The sequence below is a fragment of the Canis aureus genome, chromosome 18, assembly GCF_053574225.1.
Source record: "Canis aureus isolate CA01 chromosome 18, VMU_Caureus_v.1.0, whole genome shotgun sequence".
In the NCBI taxonomy this organism is placed as follows: Eukaryota; Metazoa; Chordata; class Mammalia; order Carnivora; family Canidae; genus Canis; species Canis aureus.
In genome coordinates, this window is record NC_135628.1 from 14,304,997 (window position 1) to 14,326,970 (window position 21,974).

The 21,974-nt window shown below is 34.5% G+C and overlaps 1 protein-coding gene across 6 annotated transcripts in view; it reads left to right on the plus strand.

The window, feature by feature from the left end:
* The window catches only part of DPY19L1 (dpy-19 like C-mannosyltransferase 1), a 142,154-nt gene that overhangs the window by 40,540 nt on the left and 79,640 nt on the right, over window positions 1-21,974 (plus strand). For all 6 annotated transcript variants that reach the window (XR_013356561.1, XM_077856221.1, XM_077856220.1 and 3 more), the window contains exons 7-10: window positions 3,476-3,533; window positions 13,722-13,813; window positions 15,689-15,788; window positions 17,960-18,037. Coding sequence is in view for 5 of the 6 variants with exons in the window: in XM_077856221.1 (XP_077712347.1) it covers window positions 3,476-3,533; window positions 13,722-13,813; window positions 15,689-15,788; window positions 17,960-18,037 (328 nt within the window). In the remaining variant the exon portion in view is untranslated. The remainder of the gene's footprint in view (window positions 1-3,475; window positions 3,534-13,721; window positions 13,814-15,688; window positions 15,789-17,959; window positions 18,038-21,974) is intronic.

Genomic DNA, 21,974 nt, shown 5'->3' on the forward strand with positions numbered 1-21,974 from the left:
AGTGTTAAATACTTTACATCTCATGTAATGAGATTTTACAATGATCAGATTTTATCATATCCCTGTATTTTTAGAAGTTTTAGCTCTAGATATCTGGTGGCTCTCTTGCTTGTCCATAACATTTTTATTTAAAGAATAGAATTGGGGGGGGGGGGAATAAAGAATAGAATTGAATAAATGGAGAGATACCTACTATCCAATCAAATGGGCAGACTTACCATCATATAAATGACAATTCTTTCAAAGTTATATGCAAATTTAATGACATTCTGATCAGGAATCCAACACTTATTTGTGTGAAGGAAGGGGCAGTGGTTAAAATTACCTTAAAAAATGTTAAAAGAGCACTTATGAGTGGGGAACTTTCCCTATCATTTGTTAAGATTACTATAATGCTATAGTAATGAAAACATTGTGATATAGAAAATACAGAATTAAATCAACTGACTAGAATTAACAGATTTTAGTATTGTGAGAAATTAATGTATGATAAAGGCTGAATTTCACTACACTGGAAAAAGGAATGTTTATTTGATAAATAGTATTAGCATAATTGGCTATCGGTTTCAAAGAGAACAAAATTAGGGTTTTACACATACATTTCTGTGGATGAAAGATTTAAATGTAAAATATAATGTTACTAGTAGATATTTTAGAACACTGTGTCATTTTGAGGTAAGAAAGATCTTCACAGATAAGACAGGGAATTGCAGAAGAAATAAAGGAAAGTGTTGACATTTAACTGCATAAAGCTTAAAATTTCTTTTTGGCAAAATATACCATAGCTTATATCAAAAGGCTTAATCACACATATGGCAGTAAAAAAGTGGATACCCTTAATCTTTGAATAGTGAAACAGATGATCCAGTAGAAAAATGGACAAGAATGTAAACAGGCACTTCACAAAAGAGAAAATGCATATTGTCCCCAAAACCCATTAAAATGATGCCTTGTATTAGTAGGCAGGAGGTAAAAATCAAAATAGCAGTGAGAAAAAAGTTTCTACTTATCCCATGGGCAAAATACAAAAGGGTTTGGGCCCATCAGATGCTGTGTTATGGGTGTGTGTGGACTGGTATAGCATTTTCTGGAAAATTCAGTTTTTGACTTGGCAGTCTCATAGTTAGGTCTGTCCTATAGAACTAAAAGCACCAGTATTTACATGTACAAGGATATTTATTTTAGCATGATTTTGTCATAGTAAGAAATTAAAAAATAGGGAAAGGACCGGATAAATTATAGTCCATTTTTACTATGCAGCGTTTGACATCTGTTATTAAGAGTGCCTTAGGTTATGTGTATTGATTAAGAGTAATCTTTATAATCGATTAATTAGAAAAGGAAAAAATTTCATAGAGGTGTTAATAGCATGATCACATTAAAATATATATTTGTATTGGTACAGAGAAAGATTTAGGAGGGTGGACGCACACAAATGTTATTGATTATCTTAAGTGAATAGGATTGGAAGAAGTGGCAATGAGGAAACCCAACTTTTAAAATATATAGACATTTGCATTATTCTTATTGGAGTAAGTTCAAAATATTACTGGTTATTTAAACCCATAACTCACACTTCTTTAATGTCTTATGACTTGCCATGAAGCCTGGCATTGGCCTGTTTGCGGATTTTTCTAAGATATGCAGTGCCTCTGAGGGCAGAGCCCTGCCTTCGGCTCTCTGGTCTGTATGACATTCTGGCTCCCTTATGTGTCCCTCTTATTTCTATGATTCATCATAACTTGTGGTTATGTTTTCTTATTTCTTTCTGGAAGGCCGCCATGTTATTTCTGTTAATTGGTCCCACCAGCTCCCATGAAGATGCCCACCTGAGCTCCTCATGGTGCTCAGAGGGCCTGAGGAACCTATTCTTTCTCATGTCTAAGGATTCAGTGCTATCAGCCACTTTCTGGTCCATGTGCTATTTCTTTGTCCCTTTGTGTTACATTTGTGCTAGTCCAGGCTGATAATCAGTAGAGAAAAATCACACAGTTGTTCTAATAGTGTCCTGTAAATTTGTGGCCTTCCAGCTTCCTGTGATCCCTTAAGATGGCTCTGCAGCTCTTCTGTTTTCCCTCATTACCTCTGTCCTTAAATGCAAGTGGTATTTCAGACAACCCCCCTTTCCTCAAACTTTTAGCACTGCTATCTCTTCTTTAGAGCTGCAAGGGGCTCAAGATTCTGTAGAGGAAATGGCAACTCCCTAAACTCCACTGAACATGCAGACTTAACCCTTATCTTGTGCCAAGGCTGACTGACCACTTTTGCTGGGGCTGCCAGCCCTCCCCATCTCTTGGGAGGGAGGAAGAGGGGATGTGTGCTGGCTGCATGGATTAGCCCTGCCATCTCCTGTACCTCCTCTGTGTTTCCTTACTCCTACATCCCCAGGAGTAAGTAGCATGACCTAGAATACCTGTGTCTGATTCCTTGTTACCTCCCTGGCTTGTCTATGTTCTACATATGCTTGTTGGGTGGTTAGACAGAGGAAGGATATTTGGGTAAAATAGTGAGAAGACAGCATGAGCTGAAGAGAGTAGAAGACCTCAAGAGTAAAGATGAAAAAAATGATGGAACAAACCTAAAACAGCCCTCCTTCCCCTATCCAGATGCTTCTGTCCAGGATGGGAAGAGGGGGTGGGGAGGACCTGCATTACTCTTACCTAAACAAATGAAGGTTTAGTTGTTAGGACTGCCAAACTATGGGATTGTGATTTCTTAGCTAGAAGAGTTAGAAGCCTGGTGGTAATATTTTGATATTTGTGTACTTTTACAAGTTTTTAAAACCAACGAAAGATAAAATTTTGCCTGTAAACCAGTGTTCTCCAAGCATGTTCTTTAGGAAAGTAGCTTGGGATGGGGTTTGGGAAATGCTTAATTAATTAAATCTTTAATGTGCTGGCTTGCTTTCTGAATTTCCAAGAGCAAGAGTCAGTGTGATGTTTTCTACCTTTATGACCACGAAGCCTTTTTCTTCACTTCTCTTCTCTTTCCTGAGTGTGTGTCATGTTTCCCTAGAAAAATAGTTTGAGAACTGCTGGAGGACACAAATAAATATGTGTCACTAAAGAATTAAAAGAGAGAGAGAGAGAGAGAGAGAGAGAGAGAGAAAGAAAGAAAGAAAGAAAGAAAGAAAGAAAGAAAGAAAGAAAGAAAGAAAGAAAGAAAGAAACGAACAATGAGATTACATGATGCCCAGTAACATGACTAATCACAATTTTTTATTGCCTGTCAGTTTGTGTGGGGTTTTTTTTTTTTTTTTTAGGTATATTTTGAAAATGGAAGATGGCTTTTTAGAAATGAAACTTATTTTGACTAATATGATAAATGGAATAAACTTTTATAAATAAGCATAGTAGAATTCTAGTGTGGCTACTACTTTGTGTAGAACTAGAAGTTTATCATATTATTTCAAGGTTTCATTAGGATTGACCTGCATTTTTGTTATTTGAGTTATGTTTTCTATCTTCTTTTCCAGTGGCAGCCGATTAGGAGGCCTGGTTACAGTGCTGTGCTTCTTTTTCAATCATGGAGAGGTAGGTAGTCAACAAATACTTTTAAAATCTTCAGGGGATTGTACTTTTAGAAATACAAATTTCTTTTTCTAAGTAGTCAAATACTTTTCAAAATTATAGATTTTACTTCCAGAACTACAGATTTCTTTTTAAAATTTAATTTCTTTAAATTTAGTCTAAAGTAGCATTTTTAAAATGTTTGGTCTTATTTTAATTCAAATTCTAACACGCATTTATTTGAAGTTTTCATGAACGTTATATCTTTTATGTGATATACTAATCTCTTAGTGATTTGAAGTAATAAGTGCGTCTGCATCAATTCTTTATGTAATTTAAAATTGTGAAAGTTCATGTTTATAGCTGAAATTGTGAAGTTCAGCTATAATGGAAATAAGTCTGTCATGGATATAGTTAATTTCCTTGGGTGGGGATAACTTTTTGTTAGGAGTTATATGGTATGTTTCTATTTTAATGCATATTATTAAACTTGGTTGTATTTTTAAGTCTCCTTTGCAGAATATTAATTATATTATACCTCCAAACTTGCACATATCCAAGAGTTTTTTAAGGAGAACACTATTCTAAAAAGTATCAACTCTGGATCTAAATTACCTGTGTTCAAATCCTGGCTTTGCCATTTAGTGGCTCTGTGACCTGAGCAAATTATTAATCTCACTTGCCTTAGTTTCCTCTTTGTAAATGGGTGTAATGATGGCACATATCTCTTGGGATTATTGGGGGTTTAAATGAATTCATAAGTGTAAAGTTGCTAGAACAAAGTGTGGCACATAGTAACTACTAGGTAACTGTTACTTTGTGTTATTATTATTAATAACTTAGTTTAGATTAAATTCTAATAAAAATTCAAGATGCCAGTGACCTCTTTCCACCAAATCAATCGTAATTGTAAATGAATTAATATTAATATATGTCTACCTGGTTTTCTTTCATGGTAAATTTTGTATGAGAGAAAGATAAGAATGGTTGGCTTTTTTGTGTGAAGCAACTTAATACTTTTATGCATTTATAAACTCAGTATGTGTAGTTTTTGAATATGCACATGTTATAAAGCCCTGAGAATAATCATACTAAAACTTAACTGTAGAGTCAAGGTTGAACTTTTTTTAATTGTTCAGTGGATTACTAATGGATATTGAACTAATACATGTTTAGTGTTTGGAATCACAGAAATTTAAAGCTAAGAGTGGCCTTATAGATTAGGGCATTTGAGACAAATCATTACAATATGGTTTAGTCTGACTTCTGAGCAAAAAATAATTTTTTGGCCTCTTCTTGACTGGATGCTTCTCAATGTCATAGCGTGGACCACAGAGCATGTGGAGGCACAGATCCTGTGAGAATGACCTAAGAGATCAGAAATAACAACTTAACAATAGAGGAAAGGAGCATTGAGTTCACAATAAGATGTTGGAGGAAAGAGATTATAGAAAAATTTGAAGCGAAGGTGAAGTTTAAAGATGACTGTCTGTTAAACAGAAAGGTCTATTGTGTTATTCTCAGCCTCAATTAGAGCTTGTCAATTCCTGATTTTATGTTTTTCTTATAATTTTAATCCTCATGTAGCTCACATCATTCCTTACGAAGTCTTTTCAGTTTATACCAATGAAATTTGGACTATTCAGATCATTTTTCAGGTTGATAGACTTTTTTTTTTATACCTTTCAGCTACTTGGTGTGTTTAAATATGCTTAGACATTACTTTCTACTTAAGAAAGGGTAAACTAAATGTAATTGGAATTAGAATTGAAGTTTTACTGAAATAGTCAAGTAGGTAATTGTACTTAATGTCAGAACTTAGCTTTAGAGTAGAAAAGTAACCATTTGGAGTAAAGACATTAAAATGGAGGGAATAAATTATAATTTTGGGTAAGATAAGGGTGAGAATTGAAGTATCTGAAACCATTTTTAAAATAATTTAATATTTATTTTAGTTTTCAGACTGCAAGATTGTCAAATTCTATTTTTTTCTGGGTTTAAAAAATGTTGCCCAAAGCATATATCAGAGAAGCATCTGCTCTGGTAGTACCCATTCACGCATTTAGTGAATTTTGCTAGAGTATCACAGTGTTGTGCTAATTACAATTGCTGGTGGCTTACTAAGTGGTACCTACCCTCTTTCTTAGGAGAGGTATTTTAATCATGTGAGTGATTTACATACCAAAAAATAGTTGTGAAATGTTACTTGCCTTTAAGTTCTATTTCCATCATTCAATTTGCTCTCTGCTTGAGTCTAAGATAGAATATGATGTACTTTTGAAAATATTCTTTCACTCAGATGATTTTACAAGGGAAAATTTAGGGCCTTAAAGAACTACAAGATGTATGGTATAAAAGGATTAATCAAAAAATATAAAACAGAAGTTGAAAACCTTCAAATCTGAAAGCTGTGAAGAAGCAGTGAAGGACTCATTAATTGCTCATAGTAATGATTAATAATATTGAGGTTATATGTTTCATAATAAAAATTATATTGATATTTTTCCCTTGTCGAGCTTTTTTTTTTATTAAATGTTGACCCTGTCACTATTGAGAGTTATTGCTAAGATGAAAACTAACAGTTTTGCTTTGCCTTTTGAATCCTTCCTTATTATAAGATCCAATGTATGCTGCACGGCTGGATGCTGCAGGATTTTTAGCATCCTGACTAAAAAGCATTTAGAGGAGTATATGAAAAAAATGAAATATAATATTTTTCTTTAATTTTTGACTGTTAAAAAATTCATTATATGTGAAATAAGTTTGTTTAACATTTTCATGGTGAGATTTTATAAGTTATTACCAAGCACGACTGATGGTGTTTTATATAAAACATGCTCACATGCTCACAGATAAAAAGATAGGCACATATGGGTAAGAAAATCCTTTTTTTTTTTTTTTTTGGAACCAAAGTAAGTAATTCAGAGTAGTATATGAAAGATTTGCTATCGAGGCATATCTAATTAACCTTTTTATTTTTTATTACCCATAACGTATTTCTGACCCATACTAGTTTCTTAAAGATTTTTGAACTGAACTAAGATAATGAAATTATAAATGTACATGTTCCTAATTAATTATTGACATAGTTATGTTATTTATGTAAGGTTTGGAAAACAGTTCTTAGAACACTTTGAAAACAGCCTCATTAATCGGTTGAATGTTCTTGTATGGTAGATAAGTAGTAAATAATAATATTCCAGTTTGCATAATAATTGGAAGCACTAAAAGGTTAAGTGTTTGGCTCAGGGTTGTGAAGCAGGGACAGAATTCTAGGTTTCCTGATTAACCATGAATCTCTCCAAACTTCTCTCAACACAGGTAATTCACATAGGGGAATAGAATTTCAGTGATAACACCACAGTTTATCTTTTACAAGTCAAAAGTACAGAGATCTTTCCTTGCTAATTTATGAAACTTTTTTTCTTCTCTTTCTCTTTCTCTATTCCTTTTACTTTTTCCCTCCGTCCTTTCCTTCCTTTCTTTCTTCCTTTTCTTGTGAGGGTAACCTTTTGGCCAGGACATTTTATTCTGGGTCTTCCTTTTATTTGGCTGGATTAAAACAGTGTATATAGAGGGCTAATTGTTTGCAGGGTACTTGTAGATGCTGAGGATATGTTATTAACTCAGTAAAACAAAGATCCCTGTCCTTGTGGATAATCCTGTGAAGGTGGGACCATCTTCTACCATCTACCTACCATGGGAGAATATTGGCTTATTTGGGGGAGTAGCAAGAGCTCCCCATTGTGACAGGAGCAGAAAGTGGAAGGGATGAGGCCAGTTAAAAGTGGGAGGTGGGTTGTGGAAGGAGCCATTTCTGTAGTCCTTGTTGGTCATTGTACAGTTCATTTGGAGAGGTGGAAAGGCCATTGGAAGGTTACATGCAGAAGAGTGGTGTGGCTTAACTTATTTTTTACATTAATTTGGAAAATAGTATGAGTGCAAGTTGTATTATTTATTAAGGCTATTGAGAGGTGTACTTTGGATTTGTGAATTTATATTAAACTTGCATAAACTCCAAAAGTCCCCCCCCCCCCAAAAAAAAAAAAGATTGTGCTGATCTTAGATAGGAATGTGTCTATTGCTTAGATTTGAAAACTGCCTATAAATGGAGTAGAAGAGCCTACAGCTCCCTTTGTGACCTGAGCCCTGCTGGCTCTCACCATTGTCCAGGATGTTTTCTTTTCTTTTTTTTTTTTTTTCCAAAAATTTTTTTAAAAGATTTTATTTATTTATTCATGAGACACACACACACACACACACACACACACACACACACACACAGGAACAGACACAGGCAGAGAGAGAAGCAGGCTCCATGCAGGGAGCCTGACTGACATGGGACTTGATTTCAGGTCTCCAGGATCACACCCTGGGATGAAGGCAGCGCTAAACCACTGAGCCACCTGGGCTGCCCACCAGGCTCTTTTCTAAGTTTCAATTCCACTGTCCTTCCTTCTCTAGTTCCCAGAAAGGACCACTCCTTTTCCTTCCTCAGGGCTTTTATACATACTGTTTCCTATTCCCCTCATACTTCCCTCCTTTTTACCACCTAGTCATCCTTCACATCTGGACACCTGTGTTTGGGTGTCAGTGATATTTTTCATCCTACAGGTCTGGGTTTCCATCTGGTATAATTTATCTTCCGTCTTAAGAACTTTATTTAGTGTTGTGGTCAAGATCTGCTGCCAGCAAGGTCTCTTAGCTTTTCCCTGTCTAAAAATGTCTGTATGTTGCCTTTCTTTTTTGAAGTGTATTTTTGCTGGATGAGAATTCTAGGTTGGTAGCTTTACCTTTCAGCACTTTAAATGTCATTCTATTGTCTTCTGGTTTCCATTGTTTGATAAGAATGTCATTCTATTGTCTTCTGGTTTCCATTGTTTGATGAGAAGTCAGTTACCATTCTTATTGTTACTCTGCATGTAATGTGTCTTCTCTGATGGTTTGAAGACTTTCTTTTTATATTTGGTTTGATGGTTATAAATTTAGATGTGGTCTTCTTAGTACATGCCCTGTTTAACAGGCTCATTGAACATCTTTTTTCTATGGGTTGATTTTTTTTTTTTAAATCTGTTTTGGAAAATTTTTAGCCAGCATCTTCTCTTCAAATATTTTGTTTTTCCCATTGTCTCTCTTTTTTGAGGATTCTCATTCCATGTATGTTCAGTTTTGGATGTTGTCCTTTTGGGCTTTGATACTCCTTCCTTTTTTTTTTTTTTTTTTATCTTTGTCTCTATTTGGGTGTTTTCTCTTGCCATATCCCTGAGTTCACCGATACTTTATTCTGATACGTTCAGTCTGCTACTCAGTCCAATGAATTTTTCATTTAAGATACAAATTTCGATTTTAGAATTTCAGTTTTTTTCTAGAGCTTCCATTTCTCTGTAGAAAATTCCCATCTGTCCACCTATTCTTTTTCTGTACATTTTAAACCTAATTATTATAGTTATTTTAAAGTCCTTGTCTGTTAATTCCAACAGACACATTATCTAAGAATTTAGTTCTGTTGGCTAGAATTTACTCTTGATTGTGGGTTTTAATGTCTCATAGCTTTCTATTTTATGTAAGACATGTATAAAAAATGATAAAACTGGAAGTAAATAATTGCTTTCACTTGCTTTTTTCTTTTTCTCAGAGAAGGAACATTTTTTCCTGTGTTAGAATGGAAGGTGAGGGGCTGAGCATTTGGATCTCACCATGAGTCCTGCTTTAGCTGGACAGGGTTGCAGTTTTCATTATTTTACTTTACTTCCAGTTTGAATTAAGGAGATCTCTGCTCTTTGGCTCAGTCTCCAGCTTCCTAGACACTCAGCCCTGGTATTAGCTCTTTGATCTTAACCAGCATTTGAATTGAGACGGGGATAGTTTTCAGCTTTTTAGTTTGTTTCCGTCCATCTCTGGATTCATCTTCAGCAAGTTTCTGGAAGCTGAGGAGTGTGGGAGATTGTGAGATCTCTCTGCATTCTGGCTCTCCCCCACTACTGCTTATTCTGCCAAATTCGTGTGTGTGTTAGGGGTGGGGTGGGGGGTGTTCAGGATTGGTAGAGGAGGGGGATGTTATCAAAAAGATTTATTTTTGTGTTTTGACTTTTCCAGATTTCCGTGTATGTTGTTAAAAGTCTATCTGTATTATATCTGGTACCAGCAAAGACTGTTTGTGGCAGGTCCATACCTAAATTATGCAGTTGTTCCCAGGTGTTAACGTAGAGCCAACAGATGTTCTATATCTTCTTTTGGGTTATATCTAATTCCATTATAATTTTTGTCCTAAAAAGGCAGTACCACAAAAGTACACATTTCTGTATTTTTTTTTCTAGCTTTTTACTTTGAAAAATTAAAAGTCTACACAAAAGTTCCAGATTCACTTTCTTTGGCCAGTTTTAATATTTTCCCACATTTGTGTATTCTCTCTCTTATACAGACTCCTACACACCACAGACATTTTTCTAACCCATTAAAACTGAGTTGTAGACATGATGAAATATTAGATTAATTCTTTAGTATTTTATGGATTTTTTGGGTACTGTTCTGTGCCTTTGATATGTCTCCATCAGTCTTTGAACACTTTTTCTCGAGGAAAAATCAAAAAGATGTTTCAGGATTGCCTTACACTTTCTTGCCCCCAGATGTGTAATCCACTGTTTTCCAAGGAACCTTGGACCCTTGGAAATGGTATTTAGAGACCACAAAGAGGTCCTTGGTGTACCCTTGGTACTTGGGTGTAATTCCTTTTAGGTCCTTTCAGCAGAAAGCCAGTAAATATACTTTTAAAAAATCATTAATTTATACTGATTCCTCCAATAGTTATCATAGAGTTCTTCTTTACCTCCCCATATTTTTATATTTCTCCTCACCCCGATTTAAATGAATTTACTTATTTGTTTCATTTTAGAATACACACAAAATAGTTTCTAAATTGGTACACTAATCCTGCTACCAACAACAAATTTACTAAGTAAGGCTTGAGATTTCTTTGCAATTCTTTTTCTTCTAAGAGTATATTCAACATTATTCTTCTGAGTATATTCTAGTCACAGTTCAAAAATTAAATAGTTCAAAAGTTACTTGAATTATTTTTCCTTCTCTGTCACTTTGATAATACAATTAAAATAATTTGTTGTAGTTTATACTGCCTTTGTGTCTTGACTAATACTTTCATACTATAGACAGTTCTGATTCTCGATAACATTGTGAGGTGTAGTTTGCAATCACAAGGTAAAGGAGATGATATTGATAGCATTTTGTCAGATGTATTTTCTATTTTGAATGAGTAGGAAATGGTCAAGTTTGAGTCATTGTAACAATAGATAGAGGCATGAAAATGTAATTCAAATGCTTTTCCAACAGAGTTTACTGTTTGCAGAAGTTTTACATATATTTAAAATAGTATATACTGATATTCTGAGAGTCCAGAGACAAAAAAAGATGTGTTTCTTTTCATAGAATTGGCAGAAATTCTTTGTAAAGATAGAACTTAATAGCAGTCATGTATTATTGCAGTATTAATTCTTATTGAGCCAAAATTGTGTTACTAGTTCAATTGATGTATATGACTGACTGGTTAATTGGGCAGCATATCAGTACATGGTACAAAAAGAGACAAAAACTCCAAGAAAGCTATCTGACTTATTATCAGGGTACAACACCCATCAGCCCCACAAAGCCCACACCAAGCTAAAGGTCTGTGTAAACAGTGGGACTACCCTAAGTAACATCAAGGAGGAGATGGTCAAACTATGGCTGTTACACCTAGCTTTTTTATGGTTAGCATCTGGATAATAAAATTTTTATGCTTATACCATTCTCTGCAGAGGAGTAGCCAAACCCATGGTGGCCACAAATCTTTTTTGAAAGCATTTTTAAGGGCAAGGTCTAACACAATATTATAATTAACATTAAGTTATATAAAGCAGTATTATAACTAATAAGGCTGTGTAGCATTCAGAAGTGGGATAATTTGTTTTAAACCTAAACATTATACCAACAACAATTTATGACTGACCCTACAAATATCAGCTCTAGTCAAAACTCTTGGGCCTAACCTTAATCATGATCTGTTTGTTACTAACTATAATTTATAATTCAGGAGTTAGTTGTACTCCTATTTAGTTTTAGATTACGAAGAGAAGTATATTAGATTATGATAGATTTCTAATAGTGTAAGTGAGCTATTTGAAAGTAGAGCTTGACAAATGAAGCTACTTATTGCTGAAATTCCTTGGCTTTTTGATTCTGGAGTAAATCTGGCTTTCCTAAGTGTAAAATAGGAGCTTGTTCTCGTCAATACCCAGGCAGTATTATGCTGCAGCATTATTCATTGCTCTGAAATGTGTGGTAAAAATTGCATACTGTGTAAGAGGGTAGTTTAAATAAACAGTGAGATTTTCATTGTGTTCATTTTCACACTTCAGGAACGTCTTGTATTTTGTCTGACTGTTTCATATAGTCGTGTAACCCTTTGTGAAGATTTCACACATTTATTCCCTTCTTTAATTCCTAAATTTCAAGAATATGCCTTTAGAAGGCGTTGGCATTTTGACCTGTCAATTTATATTGAGAACTGTATTATAATTAAAGAAAAATAATTATTTGTTGAAACTTAAAGTATGATTAAAGCAAATCTGTATACTGTTTTCAAGTTACAGGGGTCATCTGAGCCAACAATTATGTTTGTAGATCTAGTAAAGCACGTTGTGTTATTGAAACCATAAGAAGCACTTTCACATATATTTGCATTCCTTCACTCAACATTGTAGAGGCAAAAGACCTTGTTCTTGGTTTCAATTCTGTAATTTGTCCTTCTCATGCTACTTTACAAAGGACATTAATTTAGTTTTAGAGAATTGAGTGACTTCAGCTATTAAAAGAAGCAAGTTTCTAAGAGATGGCAACATAGTTGATTTGGGTAAAAAAATAAATGTGAGTGAACAGTCTATATGAAGAAAATTCTCAATATATAGTTTAAATATTTTCTTCTTGGTTTTTGCATAGGAATCGATAGCTTTATAAATTGTGTTTATGTATCTCCACTATCATACTGAAATTTCTAGTTAATTTAGTAAACAGATTTTTAAAATTGTATTCCAGTAACAACAAATATGCATTTAAAAAAGACTTTTTCAATCTTTTCAGAATTTTCTTGTCTGTATAGCTCACTTATAAATAGATATCTATGTTAAATTTCATCAGGGATAGTGAATTTTAGTTAAAAAAGGAAATTGGATCAAACTTTCCAGAGCAATAGTAGAAAAATCTAATAGTCTGAGGTACAGCTAAAATAAAGGAAGTGCTTATTTCCACTGTGGTCTTTGTAATTCCATATAGTCTTTAATTGCTTGACTTGAAAGATGTAATGATTTCTTCTAATGTGACTAGCTTAGTAATAGTAATATCTGACTTTATATTTCATCCAATGCAGTGTTCCTTTAATTGAAAGATAGACTTATTATTTAGTATAGATGCAGAAAAAAAATGATAGAGTACTAAAACTGGGATAGAACTTTTTTTTTTAAAGATTTTATTTATTTTAGAGTGCATGTGAGTGGAGGTAGACGCAGAGGGTGAGGGAGAGAAGGAATGAGATGGAATGTTAAGGTCAAAACGAGTTCTTCAGTAGAGTTGGTACATGACATTTTAGCACTTTTGTTATTTTTTTATTTGATCCCCTCTGCCACTTTTAAATTTTGGCAGACGAGGGTAGCTTGGGGAAAGATGAAATAAAAACAGAAATGGAGGAGCACTTTTTTTTTTTTTTTAGCAGCCTTGTGAATAGAAATTTTAACATTGATGACTACAAAGAGTTTTGAAGTATTGGTTATGGATAGTTTTGCTGAAATTCAAGTGGAAGGAGACAAACTAGACTGGCTTATACAACAAATTCAAGTGAAATGTTTTTGATTTTGGCAGAACATTTTCTTGCTGGTACTTTCCGTACCTTCCTTTTAGGCTCTAGTTGAATTTTTTTGGTATTTGGTGTTGACAATTCATGTTAATATTTCACAAGATCTGCTGTGTGTGTCTTCCTCTCAATAATGTTTCCTTCTCACTTTGCGGTTTTGCTGTTGGTGGAAAACCTAACAGCTTGTTTTCCAACTTACCATTTAAATTATGTGTGAAAAAACTTTTTTGTGTGTATGAGTAGCTGCCTTCGATTATTATGTCTTACTTAACAAATTTAGCAAATAGACCATACGCAATGAATTTTGTTTTCAGTGCACTCGTGTGATGTGGACCCCACCTCTCCGCGAAAGCTTCTCCTATCCATTCCTCGTCCTTCAGATGTTGCTTGTGACTCATATTCTCAGGTAACTTTGATTTACCTTAGGTCTCCTGTGTGTGGATTTTGCACTGAGTAACTTAAGCTAGGATTTTTTAAGCTTCCATAATAAAAAGAGTCAATGTAATGAAAAACTTGCAATGGTGTTGCTAGGTTGAATTCATGGTTATTTTAAGCATGGAACTTCAAAATATTTACTACCAAAAACATTTCCTTCATCTGCATTCTAGTCTTCTTCCTTTTTTTCTTAATGGCCCACAGAGCTGCTCGAGGAGCAGCAAATGTGCTTTTACTTCACCATCTCCACTTCCCCAAGTCATTCTAGGCCACCACCACAGCTTCCCAAAAGTAGGCAAGAGGGAGGGGGAAGACAGATGGCAACAGAGTGTAACCTGTGAGATATCGTCCTTCAGAGGAAAGGACAGTTTGTAGAATAGTTGTGGTCAGCTACGTGAACATGTGTAATTCTTCCTATATTTGCTTAGTATCCTTGAGCATCAGATCGTAGGTGTAGAAAGAAACTGCTCAGTAGACTGGAGATCTCCTAGGGGAATTCCTGCTGAGAATTGCGGATTGGATTGGGCTCCTAAGCTAGAGAGACCTTACAGAGATTCAAGCACCATATGAGAGGAAGAGAATAGGACCGGGAACAGTTCTCTCTCCTTTCTGTTGACAAATGCTGAGTTTGGATAGATGCTACCTTGATTCAGAGAGTAAAGAAAGAGAAAATGGGGACTATGGAAAAAGAGCAAAACAATGAAAATCTGAAGATGGCTCAGACTAAGAACTCCTTTTAATGATCTGCAGAATTCAGGAGAACCTGGATGAAATCTGTTACGCCAAATCCTTTGGACGATCTGTTTACCCTGTGACACCTCAGCATGACTAGAGCCGTTAGGTGGCCTTGTCTCTTAAGTACGATTTCTAGACAGGCCTCTCTCTGAATGGGGGAATGTATTCACTCCATTAAAAATTGCAGGTTTTTATCTAATAAGTTGGTTTCATACCTCACAAATAAGTTACCTGGATTTAAAAAATACTTAATTCATGGGCATGATAGAAAGAATTGGATTAGAATAGCAAAGGAGGAGGTCTTTGGAAAAGGGACACTTAAGGAAGTAAAGAAAGGTACCTCTTGGTGGGGTTAGTGCCCCAGGTAGGTTTATCCTGAGGAGGATTTCTTTAAGATGCATTCCTTGCAACCTCCATACATCATGTATGCACTTCACTTTGGGAAGGTGTTAGGCATGTTGGGGGCTTCATATTAGCCTGACGATTTAGGAGAAAAGTACTTCTTAAAACTAGCATGAAGGTAAAATTAACTCACATTCCTCAGAATCCCCTAAATTACAAGTCAGGACCAAAGCAAAACCTCTAAAGGTGGTTCCAGATTGTTCCCCTGCTTTTGCCACCTCTTCTCTTTCCTGTGACCTCCCTGTGCAGGACCTGCTGTTGCCTTGCATCCTCCACAGAGTCGCCCTCTGCTCAGCCGTAATCTGAATTCCCCTTGTTGGCAAAATACTTAGCACTTAGAATATACTGCTTTCTCTGCTTTTTTATAGACATCCTCTGTCTCTGCAAATAATGCTATTGGATGCAGCATTAAATATGTTTGATTATGAATTCACTGAAATGGAGTTTAAAAAAAATTCCATGGATATACTGACCCAGCTGCCCTCTCTCTCTTTGGCAAGCTTTGGTTTTACAGTAGTAATGGGTATTTACTTTTCATGGAAAGTGGTAGTTGAGCGTCAGGAAGTATAATTTCTAACCCATTGGTTCATTTTATGTCTGGTTTATGTTACAACCAGATCATGTTTAGAGATTCTAATTTGCAGTAGTTTGGGCCCATGCTATACTACCGTGTGGTGAAACTTACTCATATTTATTTTCTCTTCCCAAGGGCTACAAAACTTTATAGAGGAAGCTTGATTGCACTCTGCATTTCCAATGTCTTTTTCATGCTTCCATGGCAGTTTGCTCAGTTTGTACTTCTTACTCAGGTAAGGGGCTTATATTTTTAAGCTGAATTATGCTTAGTTTGTTTGATTATGTGAACTCATTTGTATAAAATTATAGAACTGAGAGATTATATGATTCTAAGTCCTAAAATGTTTTTTAGTTAGTACTTTTAAAGAGAGTTCAGGATAGGGAAATACGTAAGATTTATGTAAGGTTATTTATTAGTGAGTGTTAATTATTTGCTTACTAATGGAATGCATTTATTGAATTCAAATCAATAAGAATACTTTGTTATTCAGTATTGTTAGTGTGTTTAAAAGAGGACTAGTGCTATAATTTTAAGTATTTCTCTTAAATAAATATATTTCCTTTGTGAACAATGCTGTACATTCTTATCCACAGGATAAATGCACATGGAATAACTTGGGACAAATAAACTGTTCTTAGTTCTATAACTCCTCTACCAATATGTAATTTATCATTTTTTTCTCTTCATTCTTGCCTTCTTCTCCCTTTAAATGAAGGTATATGAAGCAAGGTGAAGGTTCCTGGTAAAAGAGGGAGTAAATCATGTGGTCTGTGTTCACCCCAACTCCCAGCTACTTCTGTTTCCTCATTATGCTGGCCATATTCATACTCCTATAAAGCAGTGTAAGAGTTGCTTTGTAATTTTGGAAATGTCTTGCTTGAGACATGAAATAAGATCTAGGTTTGAGTCCTAACTGTCCACTAGCTGCTTAACTTGGACTAACTGCTTAATTGTGCTTAGTTTCAGTTTTCTCATTTGTGAGAGAGAGAGAAAATAAAAGAACCTGCTTTATTGGGTTAGGATCAGATGAGGGAATGTATATGAGATTTAACACATTGCTGGTACCTAGCAAGATGTCAGTAAGGTTAGCTGATCTTATCGGTACTTTTTAAAAAGAGATTATTTGTACTTAATTCTTTCTTTGATCTTTTAGACTCCTTTCTTTTATTGTTGTTGTTGTTGTTTTTTTTTCTTTGTTTTTTTTTTTTTTTTTAGCTTGGTGACATTTTAAATATTCCTCTTTAAAAAGGTCTCTGAAAGACACCCTTTAGAGATCCTACCCTAGTAGGCCTGCTGTGTGTGTATTACATGGCCCTGGGGTGGACAGGGAGAGTTCCCATTGCTTCCAGCTAGGGGTGATGACCTGCTTTTTGGTGGGTGAGCCGGGGAAGGTGTTGCATGGAGTGAGGGTTTTCTGTCGAATAACAAGGCACACTTCCTCACACTGATGGTGTCATAGGAGTCTCACCTTAAAGCAATGAACTGTTTCCCATGGATCAATCTGGGGAAAGAGAAATCTTGTTTTTCTTGTTACTGGGAAAATTTGTTGTAGAATGTTTGGAGATAAAAAACTTAATGAGTGAAACTTAAGTTATATGTTTAAATATTCAGCTACTTTGTAGCTTATTTATGCCATGTTTGTGTAGTAGGGGAAGCATGGGACTTCATCTGAGTTGCTTTCTGCCTGAAGAAGGGAGGAGAGGCATTGTTTGACATAGTAACTATATTTTACAGAGAAGTATATTATCATCATTTAATCAATCAATTCACCTAAATAAGTCCAGTACTCTTTGAATTCTTGGTGAACAACTACACAGATTTCTTCAAAACTGTAAAGAAAGTTAAAAGTAGTGAAAGTACTCCTTCTGATTTGAAATTTGATGGATTTGATGACAACAAACACCTGAATATTTACATAAATGAAAGAACACTAATGGAGATTCTTGTAGAGTGACTAATAAGCAGAACTGAATGCATTTTTACACACACATGCATTACATAATTACTTTTAAGTTTAATGTACCTTTCCAATTATGTATTAATTGTCATATGTTATAATTAAATTTTCATGTTTTTTGATTGGGCAAGGCACTTTGTAGTTGTACATGTTGGCAGTAAGTTGACATTAAAATGAGTATTGTTTTGAATGATCCACATAGTAGGTAATTCAAATGGTTAATTAAGAAAGCTGTTTATGGAAGAAAAAAAATCAATATTTGCTATATTAATATGTTGACTATATTCAATAATAACTTGGCAGGTAAGAGGGAGACTAAAGAATTCCCTTTGAATATAAATATGAATCAATGTGATAAAACAGTAAAAATAATCTTTTTTTTCATTCTTATAGCTATTCATTATATGTAAGTTTTATTTGTAATATAACTTCTTTTTAAATTTCAGATTGCATCATTATTTGCAGTATATGTTGTGGGATACATTGATATATGCAAATTACGGAAGATCATTTATATACACATGGTAATGGTTTAAAATTATTTTTTCCGTTTAGTTTGACCTTAAAACAAACTCCTGATTAGTATTTGTTTTGCACATGGTTGAAACTAGTTGTAACAGGATTCCATAACTAAAACAAGTGTCATTCAAATACTGTGATATAACTAAAGGCCATGTTTTAAATAGGCCACCAAGAAAATTTTAATTTGGGTCATGTTACCTGATTTGAGATTGTGCTGGACTTGCTATATAAGTAAAAGAAAATTCACGAAAGAGAAACACAGACTGTTGTATTATCCAGGAGCCTTCTGTTAAAATGAGGTGGAATGGTCATTTGCTGAGCACCAACTATCTAGCCATGTGGGTCATACCAGAGAAGAGAAATACACAGATCCCAGCATACATGTTAAACATATTTTGGTAGAGTGGAGGAAGACAAGAGAATTGAGGACAAATAATAGATACAGTAAATGGACAAATTATATATAGTATGTTAGAAGGTGATAAAGGAAAGAATAAGTCATGATACCCCAGGGAGATCAACAGTGCCAGTGTTGGGGGATGGGGCATTAAGATATCAAATGAGGTGGTTAGGGCAGGTCTCATTGAGAAGAGGAAAGTGTGGCAAAGATTGGGAAGAGAGGGAGTTAACTAATTATGTGTCATGGAGAAGAATATTCTGGGTGGAACAGTTAGAACAAAGGGCCTTAAGGCTAGATGGTTGATTTTGACGAATGTTTATCCTTTAAAAATTTGTCTTCTCTTTGTCATTAGTTCTACAATTTTAATGTTTTTTTCTATAATTTTGATGGTATTATAATATGTCACTATTATGTTTTATTCTCTAGTAGCTATCATATGAAATTTTATTACAATATGTGTAGGGAAGTTATAACAAAGTTATAAAAATGAACAAACATGAACCCACTCTCTAACTGAAAAATAGAACCGTCACTGCTTGGGAGCCTTTGTGTGCCCTGGACACATTCCTCTCACTTTTCCTAGAGATAGATAACCACTGTCCTGACTTTTTAAATTATAATTAACTTGCTTTTCTTTATGACTTTACCATATATGTATTTCTAAATAATATATCTTTATTATTGAATATTAGTTTTGTTTTTAAGGTTTATAAAAATAGTGCCTGTTTTTTGAGACTTAATTTTTACTTGGGTTTCTGAGATTTAGATGTTATTGGAATTTAGACATTTTCCTTGCTTTATATTTTCCATTTGTCCATTTATTTGTCCATTTTCTTGTTGAAAGATGCTTAGGGTTTTTTTTTTCTCTTCTTTTTTCTGAGTAATGCTGTATATTGATTGTCATATATACTTCCTGAGGCATATATATTAATTTCTCTAGGGTCTTTACCTACTAGTAGAATTCCTAGGTGGTAAATTATATACATGTTCAACTTTTTAATTTAATCCTGTATTGTTTTTCAAAAATGATTGGACTACCTCGAACGGTAATGTATAATATATAGCTCATATTCTTGTACATCCTTTTTAATTTTGTCTGTTGGGTGAGTATAAAATGGCATCATATGGCCTTAATTTGCATTTTTTCTGATTCTCAATAAAGCCAAAGATATTGTACTTTGTTTATGGGCCCTTTGTGTTTCCTTTTTTGTGATATCCCTGTTTTTGTGACATTCCTTTTCACATCTTCTATCAGTTCTCTTAAGTCCAAGAGAGAATGGCGTCTGTTTTATTCACTGCAGTATATCCACTATTTCCATTATTTATTTTTATGCTTTTATGCTTGACTTGTTCCTGATTTGGCCAACTACTGTAAGGTGACTTCTTTGTCCCTTTAACATGTCCTCAAGCTTTGAGATTTTTTTAAAAGAAATTAATAAAAACTAAGCTTCATCAAATGCTTTTCTGCATCTGTCTACATGATCTTGTGTGTTTTTCTAATATGTTACTGTGGTAAGTTATATTAATTGATATTCTACATTAAAAACCTTGCTTTTCTGGGCTAAACATAGTTTTTATATATTGCTGGATTCACTTTGCTGTTGTTTTGTTAAGATTTTTAAATCTCTGTTCGTGAATGGGATTTGATAGTAATTATCCCTTTTTTTACACTGGCTTATTTTTTTTTCCAAAGTGTTTAATATAGCTTTTTTTCTTCATTGCAGTAAAAGTCAAAATAATTGGCTAGCATTTAGAGTCAGTCAGCCACACAGCCATATAGGCAACTATGAGTGGGGTGTTGACTCAATTACAGTTATAAAAGCACTAATATTACACAGGTTTAGTTTGTAGTAGGACCTATCTTGGGTGAAGGGTATATGTTTTGTGATGTGATTTACTAACTATGGAACTAGTTTCTTGCTGTGGAATGTCTTCTTCCATTATCACTTTTCAAATTCCTAAATCCCTATAGTTACATAAAGGAAAAAGATACAAAATTATTTCCAAAAAGGAATTTTTTCCATTTTTTTATTGTGGTAAAATATATAGTAACATAACATTTACTATCTTCATCTTTTTAAGTGTACATGTCAGTGGTATTAAGTATATTCATGGTGTTTTACACCCATCACTACCATCTCCCAGACTCCTTTCATCTTGCAAAATAGAACCTCTGTACCCACTAAACAATAACTCCCTATTCCCTGTCTTTCCCCCAGCTCATGGAAACTCACACTCTGCTTTCTATGTTTATGATTTTAACTGTACTAGGTACCTCATGTATGTGGAATCATGTAACATTTGTCTTTTTCTTAATGCATTATTTTACTTAGCTCATGGTTCTACCCATGTTGATGCAAGTTGAAGGGTTTCCTTTTTTATGGCTGAATAATTTTTGCATTGTGTGTATATATGTATATATATGTGTGTGTGTACATTTACACATACCACAATTTCAGGATCTATTCGTTGATGCAAATTTAGGTTGTTTGCATGTCTTGATTCTTGTGAATAATGCTGCAGTGAATATGGAAGAGCAGATATCTCTTTGAAATCTTGTTTTCATTTTCTTTGGAACTGCTGGATCATATGGTAGTTCTAATTTTAATTTCTTAAGGAACCTCTATACTATTTTCCACAGTGGCTGTACCAATTTACATTCCCACCAACAGAGAAAAAGGGATCCCTTTTCTCCACATCCTCCTCAACATTTACCTCTTGTCTTTTTTATAATTCTAACAGGTGTGAGGTGATATCTCATTGTGGTTTAGATTTACATTTCTCTGATGATGACTGATGTTATTAAGCACCTTTTCCTGTGTCTGTGGGCCATTGGTATGTTTTCCTTAGAAAAATGTCTGTTCAGGTCCTCTGCCCATTTATAATCAGATTATATGGGAATTTGTTTGCTTTTGGGCTAATGAGTTATAAAAATTACTCAATATATTTTGAATATTAACAACCTGCTAGATGGCTTGCAAATATTTTCTCCCATTTGTAGGCTGCATCTTTCTATTGATCATTTCTTTTGCTGTGTAGAAATCTTTTAGGTTGATATAGTCCCACTTGTTTTACTTTTGTTGCTTGTACTTGTGAACTCACCCAGTACTGTCTGCATCTGGGCTTGTGTGTAAGGGATGGGCAGCTGCTTTTGAGATAAAAGCTGAAAGTCACTCCAGTTAACTCCGTTTCTCATCAAAGAGTTCTCCTGGGAGTTGCAAGTCTTGATAGGCTCCCAAGTTCCCAAATAGTTCCAGCAGACAGGTTTGGCCAGTGCAGTGAGGAGACAGATTCCTGCCATTTTCCCAGAATCCTTTGACTCTGCTTGACTGATTTTGAGATCAGATTTATTTTAGCCCCATAGAATTAGGGTAGGATATATGTATATAGAGTGGATGAAATGTAAAGTGTCCCAACCTCCTCTTTCTCTGGTGGATTTTGTGTAAGATTGGAAAGAATATTCCCTGAAAGTTTGGTCGATCTTGCCTATTAAATTAGGGCCTGTTGTTTTCTTTGTGGACAAATTTTAAATTATTGAT